This window comes from Cervus elaphus, chromosome 21 (genome assembly GCF_910594005.1).
Source record: "Cervus elaphus chromosome 21, mCerEla1.1, whole genome shotgun sequence".
Classification (NCBI taxonomy): Eukaryota; Metazoa; Chordata; class Mammalia; order Artiodactyla; family Cervidae; genus Cervus; species Cervus elaphus.
In genome coordinates, this window is record NC_057835.1 from 39,061,936 (window position 1) to 39,080,860 (window position 18,925).

Genomic DNA, 18,925 nt, shown 5'->3' on the forward strand with positions numbered 1-18,925 from the left:
AGCTCCCTGAGCTCCGTAATAGGTTTTCTCATTAGTTATCTGTTTTATACATAGTGTCAATAGTGAATCTATGGCAGTCCCAACCTCCCAATTCATCCACTTCTGTTTCCCCTTTGGTATCCATACTTTTGTTCACTATGTCTGTGTCTCTGTTTCTCCTTTGCAAATAGGTTCATCTGTACCATTTTTCTAGATTCTACATATATATGTTAATATGTGATAATTATTTTTCTCATTTTGACTTACTTCACTCTACTCTTTATCAAGTCATAAGCAGAACATTCTGTCCAGAGAGAATAAAATAACCACATTAACAATAATCAGAGCAAAGCATCTTTAAGTCTTAGGAAATCAGATCAACAGACTGTATTCACTCATGCTAAGTTTCGCTACCCCTGCTTTGAAGAAAGGGCATTTAATTTCAGGCTGTCTTTTATTGTGGGGTTTGTAATCAGTGCTGGATTTCTTATAATGAAAGTTCTTGATTAGTAAAGAAGATACTTTGAAATTTAAGTCTTATGGCCTCTCTTCACTTGACACATACTCTACAAAAAGGAAAATTCACTGTAAGTCATGAGTGTGAAATTTTTTAAGAAAAATGGTGACCTACCAGTGACTGTGACAGAGTATTTATGCTTTTAGTAATGACTTTTAGAAGAAAGGAAGTCACACTAAACCCTTGACCATAAACATGAGATGTTTGTACACCATTGGAGTTTGTGCTTACTCTTTCTGAAAAACCTCTTGTATGATACCATAATTGGTTATTGTCTGACATACGTATACCTATGGCTTAATTAAAGCAGACATTAATTAAATAACACACATTTCCAATTCACCACTTGAATTATCCATCTGTAATATTTTCATTCGTTTTGCCTAGTCCTAATATTGCTCTCTGGAGGAGGGCATGGCAACCCACTCCAGTATTCTTGCCTGGAAAATCCCCATGGACAGAGGAGCCTGGCAGGCTACAGTCCACAGGGTTGCAAAGAGTCAGATATGAGTGAGTGACTAAGAACACACACACAATATTACTCTGCCCTCTCTCACATACTGTTTGATGTGTGGTGTGTAGTCCATTGTCATCTGAATACAAAAGTTGGACATGAACATCAGTGGCATCAAAGATATGTGCTATGAGGTACCCATTATGTGTGTAGGTACAGTGCTCAGTAGAGAAAATATGAGACCAAGAATTCCTGGCCTTACAGGCTTAAAATCCACTAGAGGAGACTGAACATATGTATAAAAAAAGAATTAAATACTAGCATTTATTTAATAGACACTGGTATAGCTTTTGATTGTAGCTTTCATGTAGTTGAAGGTAAACTTAAGGGAGAAATGTGAGGGCTTCCCAGGTAGTGCAAAGTGGTAAAGAACCTATCTGCCATTGCAGGAGACACAGGAGATGCAGGTTTGATCCCTGGGTTGAAAAGATCCTCTGGGGGAGGAATTGGAAACCCACTTCAGTCTTCTTGCTTGGAAAATTACATGGAATTTGTATTAAATTATTTGTAATTTGTATTACAGTTTATATTATAATAATAAAATAAGTTTAAAAACAGGAGAAATGTGAGTTTTCATATTCTATTCGGATATATCTCCCTGTAGTGGGCACTTCACATAAAGTATCTCATTTAATTGTCTAAACACTGCCTATAAAGTTTAGATTAAGAAATTGAGGCTTAGAGGATTTGATACTTGCCCAAATTATTGTAATTCTCCTTTATTGTAAAAATAGGCATTTTTGTCATCTGCAATGAGAGTGTATATGTATATGCTTTAAATACTTCTGTATCTATGTAGTTGAAAAAACTCCCATGTCAAGTATATTTATTGGACATATTTGAAATACTTCTTATAGTGTCCAGTACAAGTTTTTCATAAATTTGACTTATTTTCATTTGCGAGAATACTTGGCTTACAGGTGGAGAAATAAATTTAACTTACAGGAGTGGAGAGACCAAAGACATGGTAAAATTGGTGTGTATCTTAAAAGGGAATTCTAATTATAAGGACCTCTTAAATCTAAAAGCTTTTCCCTTTGGTATAAGCTATTGACTGTGTGAAACATGGTGTTTTACATTAAAAATGGTGTTTGAGGTGAATTGCTTGAAGCACCATGGTTTTCTGCAAAAACATTATACAGAAAGATCAAATAAGAAGATGCTTACTGCTGCAGATCAGAAGAATAGATCAATAAGAGGGACTACTAAAACAGTCATGTTTAAAGAATTAGTCCACAAGAGAAAAGAGCTGTGGGTCAAAGAATGTAAACAAACACACATTCTGATATATCCTATGTACACACAAACTTATATACACATAACATGTAAATACAGATGCATTTTAGGCAAGTGATCCAATTAACTCCATTTATGCATTTTTCCAGCCACATACATTAGCCTTACTAGGTCTTTTGTCAGCTGCCCTGTGGAGAACAATTAAAAAATTGACTATTCAGCATTTATCAAACCCTCACAATATGTAAGCACTGTGCTCAGTGATAAAGGTGAAACAGAGAAAATAGTCCTTGTCTTTTAGAGCTCCCAGTATCCTTGGGGGACTTCCCTAGTGACTCAGAGGGTAAAGCGTCTGCCTACAATGCAGGAGACCTGGGTTCAATCCCAGGGTCAGGAAGATCCTCTGGAGAAGGAAGTGGCAACCCACTCCAGTACTCTTGCCTGGAAAATCCCGTGGATGGAGGAACCTGTTGGGCTACAGTCCATGGGGTCGCAAAGAGTCGGACATGACCGAGCGACTTCACTTCAGTATCCTTGGGAAAGGTGTTATTGCAGTGGTGTGGTGAAATAGAATAGACATTCACAGAGTTTCAGGATCCTGGAGGAGATGTATCATGGAGGACTTTTTTGGAGGAGGTGATGTCTGAACTGAGTCTTAAAGAGAAAGCTGCATTTAGTCAAAAGGAAATGGGGATGGTGGAGGCCCTTCTAGGACACAGCCTGAACAAACGCCAGGAGCTTGAAACAGAGTAGTGTGTATAGTCTGGGGGTGCTGGAGTACAGTGATGAAGAAGGAATGAGAGGTGAGGGTGGAGAGGTAGGTCACATTTACCAGGGCTCAGGGGACTTCAATCTGCCAGTTACATTGGGTGTTTGTAGGCATTAAAGCATGGTTAAATCAGATTTGTTTCTTATCGAATCATTCTAGAAGCTGTACAGAGAATTTTTTTTTTTAATGTGGACAAAACCAGAGCTCAGGATTTAGTTTCAGATGCTGTTGTAGAAATCTAGGTAAGGGGTCTTCCCTGGTGGCTCAGTGGTAAAGAATCCATCTGCCAATGCAGGAGTCAGGAGTTCGATTCTTGCTCCAGAAAGATTCCACATGCCGTGGGACAACTAAGCCCATGTGCCTCAACTATTAAGCCTGTGCTCTAAAGCCCAGGAGTGGCAGCTATTGAGCCCATATGCTGCAACTATGAAGCCCACCTACCTTAGATTCTGGGCTGCAACAGAAGACACTGCAATGAACAATTTAACAGGGACCGGGTAATACAGGCAGAGGGCTTAAGCAGTGTTCAGAAGGTTCAGTTGGTTAAGACCTGGTGCTTATTTGCATGTGGACAGATGGATGGGAATTTCTTAGAGTTTTAGCTTGCGTAGCCCAGTATGGGGGTACAGAGGACCACACATCTGAGAAGGAACATGAACTGATGGGGAAGGTTGGAAGTGTGCTGGGTTTAGCTTGATGTGTCTGCGTTTCATTTGGGAAGAGTTGATCAGCACAGGGATAGTTCAGAGCTTGAGAAAGAGGTCTCCAGTGACAAATTTGGGAGCTGTCTGCCTATAGGTGTATAAAAAATTGAATACAGCTTCTTCTGCATAGTACATTGTGTGGTCTTTTCCTCCTTATGCCTATTAAGTTTTAGCAAAGATGTACATCTCCATCAATACGCAGTAATTATTATTATACCTCCGGGTTGTGCACGAACAGCGGAGTGATCTCATAGAACCGGAAATGCTTTAGGAAAAATGCAAGTAACCAGAGGCTTTGTGGTTGCTTTCTTCCAGGTGCATCCGTGGAAATGCCTGCTGCAGAGGGATCTAGCTTGAGTTGACCTTCCAGCGTCTCATCCTTTTGAGGACCCTTTGTGCAGTCCAAAATGGCAGAGAAGGTTCCCCCTGGCTTAAACAGGAAGACGTCAAGGTCGACACTTTCTCTTCCACCGGAACCAGTGGACATCATTAGGAGCAAAACGTGCTCCCGGAGGGTGAAGATCAACGTGGGGGGCCTCAACCACGAGGTCCTGTGGAGAACGTTGGACCGGTTGCCCAGGACCCGCCTGGGCAAGCTCCGGGACTGCAACACACACGAGAGCCTCCTGGAGGTGTGCGATGACTACAACCTGAACGAGAACGAGTATTTCTTCGATCGGCACCCAGGAGCCTTCACATCCATTTTAAATTTCTACCGGACAGGGAAACTCCACATGATGGAAGAAATGTGCGCTCTCTCTTTCGGCCAAGAGCTTGATTACTGGGGGATCGATGAGATCTACTTAGAGTCGTGCTGCCAAGCCAGGTATCATCAAAAGAAGGAGCAGATGAACGAAGAACTCCGGCGGGAGGCGGAGACCATGCGGGAACGTGAGGGTGAAGAGTTTGATAACACCTGCTGCCCTGAGAAGAGGAAGAAACTCTGGGACCTGCTGGAGAAGCCCAACTCGTCCGTGGCTGCCAAGGTATGAAAGGCAAGAGTGTGACTTTCCAACGCGTGGTTCGAAAAGGTGGTCCCTATATTCTAGAAAGTGTGCCTTTCATGGTTTAAGATGTTTGGCTAAGACGTAGCATACGGTGGCTATGCAGGGAGACTCCTTTCCAAGATCTTATGGAGTGAAATCGAGTTATTCTTATTGATGAGGCATACAATGGCTTTACTCTTTCCTAAGTGTTTTTTGTTACTTGGGAACAGCCTAGGTGCTTGGATGTTGAAGACTGCTGACCACCCAGACACGTCTGGGGTTGGTGACTTGGAGGCTAAGGGGAAAACATGAACTCAGATCCATCCGGTGTGGAGTCTTGCAGAGGCCTGGGCACCGTCCTAAATGGAGTGAAGTGCTGTCATTGAAAGCGGAGGAGGTGCCTCCTGGCCTGGTCCTCTGGAGGAGCAGGGGAGACTGGAGAGCATGGTCCAGTGTGGACCAGCAGGGCTGGGGCCCCCCACTGAGGAAGGATCCCCGTTATGAGGCAGGGTAAGGGGTGAATCATTGTCAGCGAGCATCGATTGACCTCCTCTTGTGAGGTCTGCTGTAACAGTGTTGTTTCTCTTGGTGTATAATTGTGTTCACAATTGAGATGTTCCCATATCTCAGATCATAAAGTGTTGGCTGAAAAGGAAGGTCAGTTCACATTTTTCCATTGGTCTTGGATACATCTTAATCTAAGAGTAAAAAATTTGGCCACTAGTTTCAGTATTTAATTCAATTGCATGACAGTGTTTATATAAATCTATTTGGAGCTTTGAGGGTTAGCAGAAACTGATTTTCATTGCATATATTTAGTTCTTTATTTCAGTATGAATTGTAAGTAAAAAGCCCAAAGAGTCATCTTTAGCTGCAGAAGCATAGGATTGACATTTTGTGCCAATTAGTTGAAAATAGAATATGGAGTAGAGAAGAGAAAACAGTGAATAATCCTATAAATTCTTTGGATTACTTACTGTCTTTTTTCCCAGTTTTCTTTTCTTATAAACAGTAAAAATTATGGAAATATAACTGATTCTGTGTGCCTTTGACTGAAAATTAAAATCCTCCATTATAGTCTACAGCATGTAAATAACATAAATTATCAACTGGATGCAGACTATCATAAAACTGCTTCTTGCACTGATTGATATTTCTAGTTTTGCATCTTTTGACTTATAAAGGCATTTTACTTTCCGGCCAGGATGTGGAACTAAATGGAATGAAATGTTATTTCTGCTGTTCATGATGAGGAAATGCACATTTTGTGGCAAATGAAAGATTTCAACTAGGTCTTTTGTAGTTATGAATAATTTGTTTCCTTTTGTTTTATCTGTAAGAGAGAGATGTGGACTTTGGTTGAGAAAGGTTACTACTCTTTCCAATGTCAAACCTTTAAGTTACACATTTGAGTTACTACTAAAAACATGGAGTGGATTTTGAAGCTGAATAAGATAAATTCTGGGTTTAGGGGAGTATTTTGGGTGTCAAATGAACTCTTTCAAGATTTTAGGCAATTGAGGAATAAATCATTGTACCACCAGATGGTCCAGAGGGAGTTAGCCAAATATAAGCAGCTAAATCAAAGAAAATTTGAAAGGCCAATTTGATTTATTTGCTGATAATATTATTAACACACATCTAAAATTAAGTATTGTTATAGAAAAAAATTTCAAGTATGTACATATTTTCTCTGAAGAATTCCTGATAAGGATGCAATAATGTCAGTAATTTCATTCCCGAGATGACAGAGTTTGTTTAATCTCTAAATTTTAGACACAGAGCCATGTCTTAATCTCTAAGAAGGTGTTGTTGATAATGGTCTATTGTATATAGTTGTATATAATATAACATATAAACACACCCCTCTACATCAGACAGAGTATTTAAACCTGCTTCAGATTATGTTTGCACAGATATCTACCTGAAAACTATACCCAGCAGCTAAGACCTTGGTTTTGGAAGATTTTGTGAAGTTGTAAATGATAAATCTGGTTCCAAATTATTAATCAAGCTAAGCGAATTTCTGCTAGCCTAAGTAGATTCTCTACTAAATTTTCATAAAGGATTTGTGTTTGTTTGTTTAAATGTGTAAATTTCCCTGTTTGAATGGGGAAATATTATACAAATTCTTTACATTTGATTGCATGGTAGTTAAGTGAAATTATTGTTCATTTGTCTGAGGTTTGGAGCCTTTTAGAAACAGCTCTGAATGATGCCTTATACAAACCACTAACTACCTTTCTTGTACTCTTTTCTAGTCGTCTGACTTGTTATTTTTCTGGAATAATTATTGGTGAGGGGAGTGCTAATGTGATGTGTGTGTGAATATGTGTGAATAGTATTTTTACAACTTGGGGAAAATTCATTTTGTCAGTGCGTCAGTAGGATTGTATTCTAGCTCTTACCATATTATAGGTACATCAAGATCCTGTTTGTGCTATGAAATTCTTATGCAGGAATGCTTGGAATCTGTTTTTTTTTTTTTCCTAACTTGCTCGAGAGGTAAGATAACTTTGGAGGAGAGTGTTTACCTTGCTTTTTCAGTTATTGGTTGTGTGTGTGTGTGTGTGTGTGTGTGTGAAGTCACTTCAGTCATGTCCAACTCTTTGTGACCCTACGGACTATAGCCCACCAAGCTCCTCTGTCCATGGGATTCTCCAGGCAAGAATACTGGAGTGGGTTGCCGTCAGTTATTGCTTATTCAGTTGAATGTTTATAGATGGTTCTCTGTGCACTACACACGTTAGAGTAGACATGTGGAATCACTCCCTTCTCTCCAGAATTTAATAAATATTCTCTTAGCATAAATAGGGATTTCATATCCTAGAAAATATTTGTTTTTGTCTCTTTTGGTTTTTCTGTATTTTATAATATTTCTGTAGTAAAATATAAATGTTATAAAATTGTATAATCCCTAGTATAGCAGGAAAAATTAGACATTTTTTATCAAATATTCCATAGTAAATTAAAATATCTATTCATTGACATGGAATAAATACTCAGTAATCTATTATGTAATAATTGTTCAGTCTGTCCTAGGTGTATCCATTGTGATACGTAAAATTATTGCAAGGCCCACTTATCTGTCATACCATCTCTGGGTATGACCCTGACAGTAACAATTCAGCTCTTATAGAACATGCTCCTTGGTGTCATTTCTATTCATTTAACTTTCTAGTATATTAGTTAGTGAAAAAAAATGGCAAATAGAGTTTAAAAGTGTGATATATTTAAAATGTCTATATTTAACAAATTAACATTTTTACACATTTATAAAATACCATGAAATACAATTGTGCTTTCCCAAAATAGACACTTTGTGAAAAACAAAGTGTTTTTGGGGGCACGGTATTGCTGGATGGAATCACTGACTCTATGGACATGAGTTTGAGTAAACTCCGGCAGTTGGTGATGGACAAGGAGGCCTGGCCTGCTGTGATTCATGGGGTCATAAAGAGTCGGACACGACTGAGTGACTGAACTGAACTGAACTGATCATCTGGTAATGGGACCTGAGCTTATATCTCTGTGATGGGCTTTGTTTTTCAATCCTGTATCTCTGGTGATTTTCCCTCCCATAGAGATAATGTATAAAGTTTACATTTGAGACTATTTGTGAATGTGGGGTCCAGTCAAATGGGCCTGGGGAGATGATTGGGACCAGTCTCTGGGTTACCACGGCATGGAATTGCAGGCTCTGGGACACCTGTCATAGGAACACGCCAGGGGAGGAGATGGGCTTAACTGGCTGCCAGTTTCCTGGGCAGTGATTTGGAATTAGATGTGATCCTGTACCTCTTCCAGCCCAGGGCAATTTAGTCAGCTTCTGAATTGGAAACATTTTCTTTTTCTCTTTGGCCTCTTTCCCAAAGGAACTGCAGTAGTGATTCCCTTTTAAATACTGCTTACAGCGACCCGGGTCTGAGAGGTGTTTGAAAGCATTTATTTAGGGGAAATGGTTCTATGGCTGGCAGGCTTATCAGTCTTTGGGATGAAAAATGACCAGGAGGATGCACAGCCCATCTGAGAGTTGTAGGGGACTAGACTCAGTACATACAGTTCCCTCACTGGGGTATCTGAGGAAGGTCAAGGGCAAAGGCAGTCAGTGGGTCTTCAGAAAAACCCAATTAGGAATGGCTGAGCCCAAGAGGCAAACCTCAACCCAGCAAGTAAGAGGACATGGTGTGCAGATAGTGCTCTATAGCCTTCTCATGTGAAATTCTGCTCTCCGTCTAACGGATTGTTACTGGGCATGGTGGGGAGATCAAGGATAACTTTGGGGGCCAAGAGGTCTGGTACAGGTCTATTACTCCAGGGAAGATGAGAAGTCTTTAGAAGCCACAGGCATGGAGAAGACGTGAGGCAGCTTCCCAGAATGAACCTCCCTGCGTTATGGGCGAGGGTTATGGTGGTACATTTCCTGCTTGTCTCCTGAATGTTATGAAGAACCTTACCCTTACCCCTGCATTGGTTATGGTAGTGAAAGACACTTTTTCTTTTCTTACTTTTTCTTTCTTAAGTCTTGCTTATTTGAGTTAGGCGTCTGTGAAAGTAAAAGGGTTCATGGCTCAGTCATGTCTCATCTTTGCGACCCCATGGATGGTAGCCCATCAGGCTCCTCTGTCCATGGGATTCTCCAGGCAAGAATGCTGGAATGGGTTCCCATTCCCTTCCCCAGAGGATCTTCCAGGCCCAGGGATTGAACCCCGGTCTCCTGCATTGCAGGCGGACTCTTTGCCATCTGAGACACCAGAGAAACACTAGGTGTTTTTGGTTGTAAGTAAACAAACCTGCTGCCAATAGTAGTAGTAGAACAACATGGTGTCTGCTAGCTCCTGAATTTGAAATATCACAGTTTCAACTACCAGGGCAGTGACAAGTTCAATCCTCAGTTTGTCCCAAGTTCGTCTAAAATCTCAGGGGGAGTGTTCAACTTAGGTCAAGTACCCACTCTAAGCCAAACAGCTGTGGTTAGGGCAGCCAACAGGTCGATCCCAGGGGTCGGGTGAGGAAACCAGATTGTAAGCAGTCTTAATAAGGACTATATAAGGACATTGCCACTTCTGCCACTTCTATTCATCTGAGCCAGCACAGAGAGAGCCACCCAACAGTCCTGTTGGACGGGATCCTGGGTGACTGGGGGCCACTGTTTATCATCTGCTTCTCTCTCTTCAGTTTCCCCATTTCCCCTCAGGTGCCACTTTTTTAAGGGGTACCTTTTCCCCATTCTCTTCTCCTCCTCCCTTTCCCCAACCCTACTTCTCTCTCTCTCTGTCTCTCTTTCATCCTCAGGAAAATGCAAAGGATGATTGAGTAAAGAATTATTAACTTTTTCAGTAATGACCCCCTAAGGAAAAAAATTAAGCTAAATTTCAATTCTCTCTAAAGAAAAATACTGCATATGAAGGAATATGATTTTGTCAGGTAGGTTTGACACTGAAGGGCTACAAACTATTGAAATAGCTAAGAATTTTTTCACCCCTCCCCACAAGAACCAATTTTCTACTCTTGGCAATGATACTGAGAATGCATCAAATGGAGGAAGGCAACGATTGTGTTTCCTGCTTCTGGCTCATGAGCTCCAAGATATTCACATGGCCACCATCACTGGTGGGACACAGCAGAGTCCTTAGAGCAAGCGTGGGAAGGATCCGGAGACCTTGGTTATCATTGGATCGGGAGGGAAGTTGGCCAGGATAGATGTCTGCAGTCTGTCCCTAGACCTCCAGCTCTCTGAGGAGCCAGAGACCAAAGTTATGAGTTTCCCAGGAAATGGTGCCTGTTGGTCGCCCTTCAATGATAACCGCCCTCTCTATTCTGATGGAATTATAGTGTAGACCTTTCAAGTCACAGAAATAGTAAAAAGAAAATAAATCCAAATAAAACAAAACTCCTGTGCATTCATCAAGAGGAAAAGAATACTTAACATTCTGATTCTATTTATAGTATATGGATCAGTTAGTCTCATGCTTTGAATGAAAAAAGAAAGGTATGAAAGCAGAGCCATAAATTATTTCCTTTTAGTCCAAAAAGAGAACTTTCACATGTTTTGCATGTGTGTATATACACACACACACACACACACACACACACATGTGTAATTCTCTACTATATACACACACACATACACACATATATACATACACATATATATGTCTCTCTCTATATATAGTCAGGTGAACAACACTGCTCATACAAAACCCCCGGTTTAGCTTTCTGATAACTTTCTTAGTGATTAACAGTAACAGTAACCATCAAAACCATAAATGGGCGACCCAAAATAAACAATGCCATGTGAATACACACAGAAATCTCCCTGCGTGGGGCCCCTCTGTGGATTGAGCCGTACTCTAGTTCTTGCCTTGAATTGTCAGTGGCCTAATTAGTGCTCTGGTCATGCTGTTTCTGTGTTGAATCCTTGCTGATTTCACTTCTTGGCCTTTCCTTTCTGCATTCCAGCTGCACAGATTAGGTTTTTGCACTTTTCTGATAACAGGGCACAAGGGTTTGGAGGTGCTCACAGGAGTTAACAGAACTTGGCCAGTCTGTAGATGATTCAATTGGAGATAAGTTTTTCTTTTTTAAAATATATAACCATGAAGACTAGCAGGCTGAAAGTCTGGAAGAAATTAGGTATAAGAGAATAAAACAGATAAGGTAGAAAACAACATTGGGCTTTTAGAGAATATTATTTATTTTTAATTGGAGGATAATTGCTTTACAATATTGTGTTGGTTTCTGCCAGATATCAACATGAATCAGCCATAGGTGTATGTATGTCCCCTCCCTCTTGAAAATCCCTCCCACTTTCCTCTCTTTGATGGCTCAGTTATTCCATTGTTTGGTTCCAGATCCATGCATCTCTGCTTTTCCCAAAAAACTGCCCTGAAAATGCACAACTCTTTGTCCACTTGGCCTCATTTGATCAGAAAGAGAAAGGTAAAAAAAGAAGAAATTACTAGAAAATTCACGTCCCATGTGCTTTTAGCAGAGGGGGACATAAGTCCTGGTTTTGCTGAGAATACCCCAGTTAAAGTTGTTAGACTTTTGCCCTATTCTAATTATTAATAACATCTTTCATTCTTAAAAAGTGTCCCAATTTGAACAATAAGCTATGTGATCACCTTACATGAGAGTATTTTTTTAAAAATAAATTATCCACAAATCGTATGTGTTTCATTTCCTCTTTACTTCTTGGTTATGTCTTAGGAGGGCAGTCTTAATTTTCATCTCTTGAAAAATCACTAGTTTCCATTAAATACTAAAAGAAGACATTCAGATTCCTTTCAATCTTGATTTTTAAATCTCAGTAAGTAATTATCATTTTCAAAGTAAAACAAAAAGCAACTAAGGAGTTCTTTCTACATTATCTAATGTTATCTCAGAACACAGTAGTATTTAAATATTCTGGTTTTAAAAATCCACGTACACTACTTTGGTTGTTAACAGATTTGTTTTCTTTATTTCAAGGGAGAGACTTTATAAAGTGATGAATGTACTACTTTAGGTAAGCATAAGTATTATGAAGGAATGGTCACAATATTTAACACTTTCCACTTTGGAAGGCTCTAGAATAGTCTGAATAATCTTTTAGATTAAGTATTCTTATCTGAGCTTTATCTCCCATTTAAAAAAAAAATAAGCTAAACGAACACTTTCTAAATACTAAGAGTTTATAAGAAAGTTCCCATGATGTATATGCCTTGACATCAGATAGCTTGCCCATCCTATTAGCTTTTAAGCATGTTTGATGTCTAGTGGAACTTTGCTCTGAAAATTTCATTGAATTAATTGTATGATCAGCTCAGTTCAGTTCAGTCACTCGGTCATGTTTGACTCTTTGCGACCCCATGAATTGCAGCATGCCAGGCCTCCCTGTCCATCACCAACTCCTGGAGTTTACTCAAACTCATGTCCATCGAGTCAGTGATGCCATCCAGCCATCTCATCCTCTGTCGTCCCCTTCTCCTCCTGCCCTCAATCCCTCCCAGCATCAGGGTCTGTTCCAATGAATCAACTCTTCGCATGAGGTGGCCAAAGTACTGGAGTTTCAGCTTCAGCATCAGTCCTTCCAATGAACACCCAGGCCTGATCTCCTTTAGGATGGACTGGTTGGATCTCCTTGCAGTCCAACGGACTCTCAAGAGTCTTCTCCAACACCACAGTTCAAAAGCATCAATTCTTTGGTGCTCATCTTTCTTCACAGTCCAACTCTCACATCCATACACGACCACTGGAAAAAACCATAGCCTTGACCAGACGGACCTTTGTTGGCAAAGTAATGTCTCTGCTTTTTAATATGCTATCTAGGTTGTATGATAGTGCTGTCTTTTAACTGCTTTGATTCCACAGGAGATGGTTAGTCTCTGCCTCATCCATGTTTATTTATGTTGTTACTATTTAACTTTTCCCCTGGTGTGTTAGGATATTCAGGTCACCCTGGTAACTATCACTTCGTGCTGTGATATGTACAGATATGGGCTTCCCTGGTGGCTCAGCAATAAAGAATCTGCCTGCCTATGCCTGCCAGTGCTTGAGACGTGGGTTCAATCCCTGGGTCTGGAAGAGCCCCTGGAGAAGGAAGTGGCAATCCACTTCAGTATTCCTGCCTGGAAAATTCCATGGACAGAGGAGCCTGGTAGGCTACAGTCCACAAAGGGTCACATGACTGAACAAGTAAACAGCAAGAATATGGTACAGATATAGCACTTAGTTGCATTGGAACTGAACATGGGAAGATGCTATTCTGAATTTTGCTGATCTTTCCCTTTTTTCTAGTCACTGACATATTTGACAAAAACATTTGTCATATAGAGTGAAATGAAATACTCTCTTTCCAAAGAACTTGTTAATACTTGTTTATATTATGGAATGTCAAAGTAGCCAATTTGAATATTAATATTGCATATGGAATATTGAAATTTTATTAACATTACATACTGTATAAATTAAATCATCAAAAATAAAAAGTTTTGGGCACTTCCTTTCTTTTAACTGGTCGAACCTTCCACCTTGTTTCACAAAAGAGACAGTTCGTGAGAAATGCATACACTTGGAGTTAAAATAAAATAACAAAAAAGAATTAAAAGCAAAAAAATAGCACTAGAAAAAGCATATTTTAAATTGTTCCAGTAACAATAGGGAATGCTTCATATTTTGCAAAATGCTTTGTATGATTTTAATTTAAAAATGACAGTCTAACAATTTAATAATAGAGTTGAAATTCATAAACAAAATTTTGTGTTCATGATTAGAAAAATTTACCCATCTGTCTTTAGAGAAACTTGTTTACTGACTCAAAGTAAGAACCATTCTTAACACAGAGACTCTGTTTACAGATGTGAATTGACCATTGATAAGAAAGATTTTTAAAAAATAATTATCAAAGTTGATTCTAGATAAAGTACTGAAATAAAAATTCCTTTTGATCAAAATATGATTACATAGGGAAAAATAATCCTTCCTGCTAATGTACAATTTGTGAAATAACCAAGAATTATGATAGATTTTTTAAATTTTGGCGTTGATTTAGCATTGATGGTTTTATACTATTTGAGAATAACCCCCAGAGTTGCATGACATTCATTAATCTATAATGTGTGAGGTATAAATCTGAATTCTGTATAATGTAAGGTTTGTCTATAGCAACTAGTGACTTGGTGAGTTTAGCTGACCACCAGGCACTGTTACCTTCTTCCAATCTGTTTTTTTCTTCTGGTGGTCATATATACTAACTGTTGTTAACTACTCCTATATTTTATGGTGGGGGGGGAATCCTATGGTATCATAGAGATTCATACAGGACACATCCTTCATTTAAAATATCCTATTTAAAAATGATAAGAGTGATAGAAGCTTTTAAAGCATCAGTCAGTCTGAAAGTTTTTCTTGTCCACCAATAGCCAGGGTGGTTGTTAAAACCCTTTCTACCTCTGCCGTGGAGCAGAGAAGGATAAAAGAGTTCCCAGGTCACGACTGCCAGCATTTTCCATGGAGTATGTGACATTGGAGGCAAGCTGTACTTTCTATATCTGTAACGTTGTAGTTGATGATAGCTTTATAGTTTACAGTGAGAACTTTGAAGAATTTCAAGAGACAGAGACTTCTCAGCAATTGCTCTGTCAGTCGACACACAAACATAACCAATCTAGAAAAAAGCTGTTTGACATCGATCAGCTGGGAACAGAGAACTATAGTGATGGGCAGTGGGAAAGTGGGGGAGGAAGGTGTTTGTTCTCATCCTTCTGAAACTTTTCCTGGAGGCACTGAAAGTGAACATCAGAGTGCTATCAGACTCTGCACCTATGTATTATTTATTTGCAGCTGTGTATACATCAGTGTTTAAGTTAACTTGTTAGCTAATGCAGAAAATGGATGGATTTTTCCCCCCTCTTAAATCATCCCCTTTAATGTCTTTATAAAGCTTTAAATGAAACAGTTCTGGATATTACCAGCTATCAAGTAGATAACTCCAACTAATGTTTGTGGTCAAGCTTCTGTGTCTTGTAGCAGCAACCTTCACAGAGTGTCACCTGAACTAGATCAGCTCTTGAGTGTGTGTGTGTATGAGAGTGTTTCTCATGTACTGAGTTGACTGAAAAGTTCATTTGGGTTTTTAAAACGATGTTATGGAAAAACTGAAAGGAACTTTTTGGTCAACTCAATGTAATACCATGCTACCTCTTCATTAGAATGTATTATAAAAACCCACCTGCACAAAAATGCAATGAACTTCAACCTGTATTTGGTAACTTAAGATAGGTACAACTTTGTCATCCAATTACGACAGCTTGTTCAGAATATAAAGTTTATATTTAAATATAAAGCTAATCTGATTGAGCATGAAGTCCATGGAAGTGTTCTAAGGGTCCAAGAATAGCAGGAAGAAGTATTTTCATTAGTGTCCCAGGATTTTGTTTCAAGATGCTAGAGGTCATTGCCATCCTGGATCTCATGCTTTTACTTACATCTTGTTGAGTCACTCTGAACATAACCACAAGTGTTGAATGCTACTTTAAATAGCTCCTCAAGCCTAAGCCACAGCAGGACAAGGACAGCCAAGTAATCCCAGCGCAGCTCTGAATGGGGTTGCTTGATTGGAGCATCCTTCACTGCAGTCAACCTCAGGATATTTGCATATGAATGAAAGAACCTCCAACCTTCTGATCATTGTTTTACTTAATGTTAATATAAAATGTAGAGATTCTAGATGTTGGTGTACAGTTGTCTTATCTGGCGTTATCTAAATTAAATCCACAGCCAAATTTGTTTCTCACATTAGTTTTTTCTTTTAAAAAAATTCATATTTTAGTTTGCATCTTAGAGTTACCTCTAAGTTTTGGGCAACATCTTGTATAGGACTATCTAACTTGTGGGTTTCTCTGATGGCTCAATGGTAAAGAACCCATCTGCCATACGGGAGATAGGAGTTCTATCCCTGGGTCAGGAAGGTCTCCTGGAGAAGGAAATGGCTACCCCCTCCAGTATTCTTGCCTGGGATATCCCATGGACAGAGGAGCCTGGCGGGCTATACTCCATGTGGTTGCAAAGAGTCAGTCATGACTTAGCAACTGAACAACAATCTAACGTATACATTGGTATCCAAACATGCTGTTTCAGCCAGAATTTGGTTGAATAGGAAAATAAATCACACCACTGTCTATGAAGTTTAGCAGCAGATTTGTACTGTGATAAATTAGATGTATTTCATTAATACAGTGGAAAACTAGCAGAGACCCTGTATAATATCCTTAAGGTAAGCATCCGGTTCTATTTCAGTGCAGTTTTTAGTTTAGAGGCAGAAAAACACTGGTAAGCAATCTTGTTTTTTAAAAGGTGATAATTTGCTTTACTACAGATGCAATGAACTACATATGCAATGAAAGAAAATATGAAATAGTAGGCTAGAATCTAAGATAACATGAATTTACGCTTATATATTTGCTGTGTAGAAAAGCTAGTACATTTTGTTATATTTTGTAAATGAGTTCTGCAGGTGTGAAAATTACTGTATTATATAAGTAAAGTAATTGAATTATGAGTAATATTAAAATTCAAAATAAAGATCTGTTTTAAGCGCTGGTATTTATTTTTCAAAGTCTTGCTCATGAGCCATTATAAATATTTTAAATTGCATGGCATGTTTACAAAGTGCTAATCACCTATGCTTTTTTTTCCCCAAAGTTTTGTATATAGATTATATATGAAGTAGCTTAAAGGAGAGCAAACCATTTGATAGGCTTATTTTATTAATAACATTATATTGGGTATGTTTATCTATTGAAAAAAAATGTTACAATTGAAAAAATTGCTTTGTGTTCTGTATGTGCTGTGTTTGTTAAGTTATCTGGCGAATGCCAAAGTGTTGATGAACTTTTCTACCTGTTGCCCTTTGATACATACATCTGACACTGAGTCTGAAGATCAGCTGATAGTCTGTGCTGTTTTATCAGACATTCTGACCTGGCTGTGGTGCTGTGGCCTCACAGTGTAATTTTAGTTAAGAAAAGGTTCTCCAAGGTGCCATGTTGCCACCAATGGGCACTTTGAAAAATATCCAAATGCCTTTCTCACTGCAGCTCAACCCAAAGGAAGAAACGTCTTTATTACTTCCTTTCAGCTCTTATTTCCTCTCTGTCTAAGGAGGCTCACCTTCCGCTTGTCCTCTTTGCTACATACCTGCTTCTTAGCTCATTCACCGGGGTCAGCGCTTCCACAGGAATACAAAAGACAACCTGTTCCCCTGCCTGCTCCACATACAGCCCTTCAGGTTCCCTCCAGAGTCTTCCTCATCAAGGCCTGTTTTGGTGGCACTTTCTTTTTTTAATTGGAGGATAATTGCTTTACAGTATTGTGTTGTTTTCCTTCATACATCAACACGAATCAGCCATAGGTATACACATATCCTCCCTCTCTTGAACGTCCCTCCCACCTCCCACCTCATCCTACCCCTCTAGGTTGTCACAGAGCACCAACTTGAGTTCCCTGTGCTATATAGCAACTTCCCATTAACTATCTGTTTTACACATGGTAACGTATATATTTCAATGCTACTCTCTCAATTCGTTCCACACTCCTTCCAACCATCCATTCTCTATGTCTGAGTTTCTATTCCTGCCCTGCAAATAAGTTCATCAGTATCATTTTTCTAGATTCCATTTATATGTATTAATATATGATATTTGTTTTTTTCTTTCTGACTTATTCACTCTGTATAACAGGCTCTAGGCTCATCCACCTCACTAGAACTGACTCAAATTTGTTCATTTTTTAAGTAGTATTCCATAGTATGTATGTACTATAGCTTCCTTATCCACTCATCTGTCAATGGACATCTAGGTTGCTTCCATGTCCTGACTGCTTTAAATAGCATTGCAATGGACATTGAAATACACGTGTATTTCTCAATAGTGGTTTTCTCTGGGTATGCACCCAGTTTTGGGGTTGCTAGGTCATATGGTAGTTTTGTTCCTAGTTTTTTAAAGAAATCTCCATACTGTTTTCCATAGTGACTGTATCAATTTACATTCCCACCAACAGTACAAGAGGATTCCCTTTACTCCACACTCTCTCCAGCATTATTGTTTGAAGATATTTTGATGATGGTCATTCTGACCAGTGTGAGGTGATACCTCATTGTAGTTTTGATTTGTATTTCTTTAATAATAAGCAATATTGAGCCTTTTTTCATGTGTTTATTAGCCATCTGGATGGGTGACACTTTCTTGAACAGCTATTGATTTCCATTTAATTTGACTCCAAATGGATTTCACATTTGTCTTTAGCCTGGCTCTAAATCTTTTCATGAGATGACAGCTACCAGATGTCAGTGAAATTGAATACAGTGAAGAGTCCAGATGAGAGACAGGAGAGCATCCTGGAAAGCCAGACTTCATTTTTGTCTTGAATTAAAATTTTTTTTAATATTTATTTTTATTTGTTTGGTTGTGCCAGATCTTAGTTACAGCATGGGAACTCTTAGTTGCAGCATGTCGTATCTAGTTCTCTGATCAGGAATTGAACCTGGGCCCCCTGCATTCGGAATTCAGACACTTAACCACTGGTCCACTAGGGAAGTCTCTGTCTTTAATTTATAAACAGGCATTTATGTTTCTTCATCCTAAGCATCAGAGCCTGAGAGTAGGTAGATATTATTTCTTTTCAACTCTTTAAAAGCAATATCAAAATATTAATAGTACTTTTCCTTTTTGTTTGAGA

General features: G+C 39.0%; 1 protein-coding gene across 2 annotated transcripts in view; it reads left to right on the top strand.

Annotated features, from left to right (window-relative positions):
• KCNB2 (potassium voltage-gated channel subfamily B member 2) overlaps positions 1–18,925 on the top strand; it is a 440,387-nt gene that overhangs the window by 25,391 nt on the left and 396,071 nt on the right. For both annotated transcript variants that reach the window (XM_043880368.1, XM_043880369.1), the window contains exon 2: positions 4,035–4,705. In XM_043880368.1, the coding sequence (XP_043736303.1) occupies positions 4,127–4,705 (579 nt within the window). In that variant the 5' untranslated portion in view covers positions 4,035–4,126. The remainder of the gene's footprint in view (positions 1–4,034; positions 4,706–18,925) is intronic.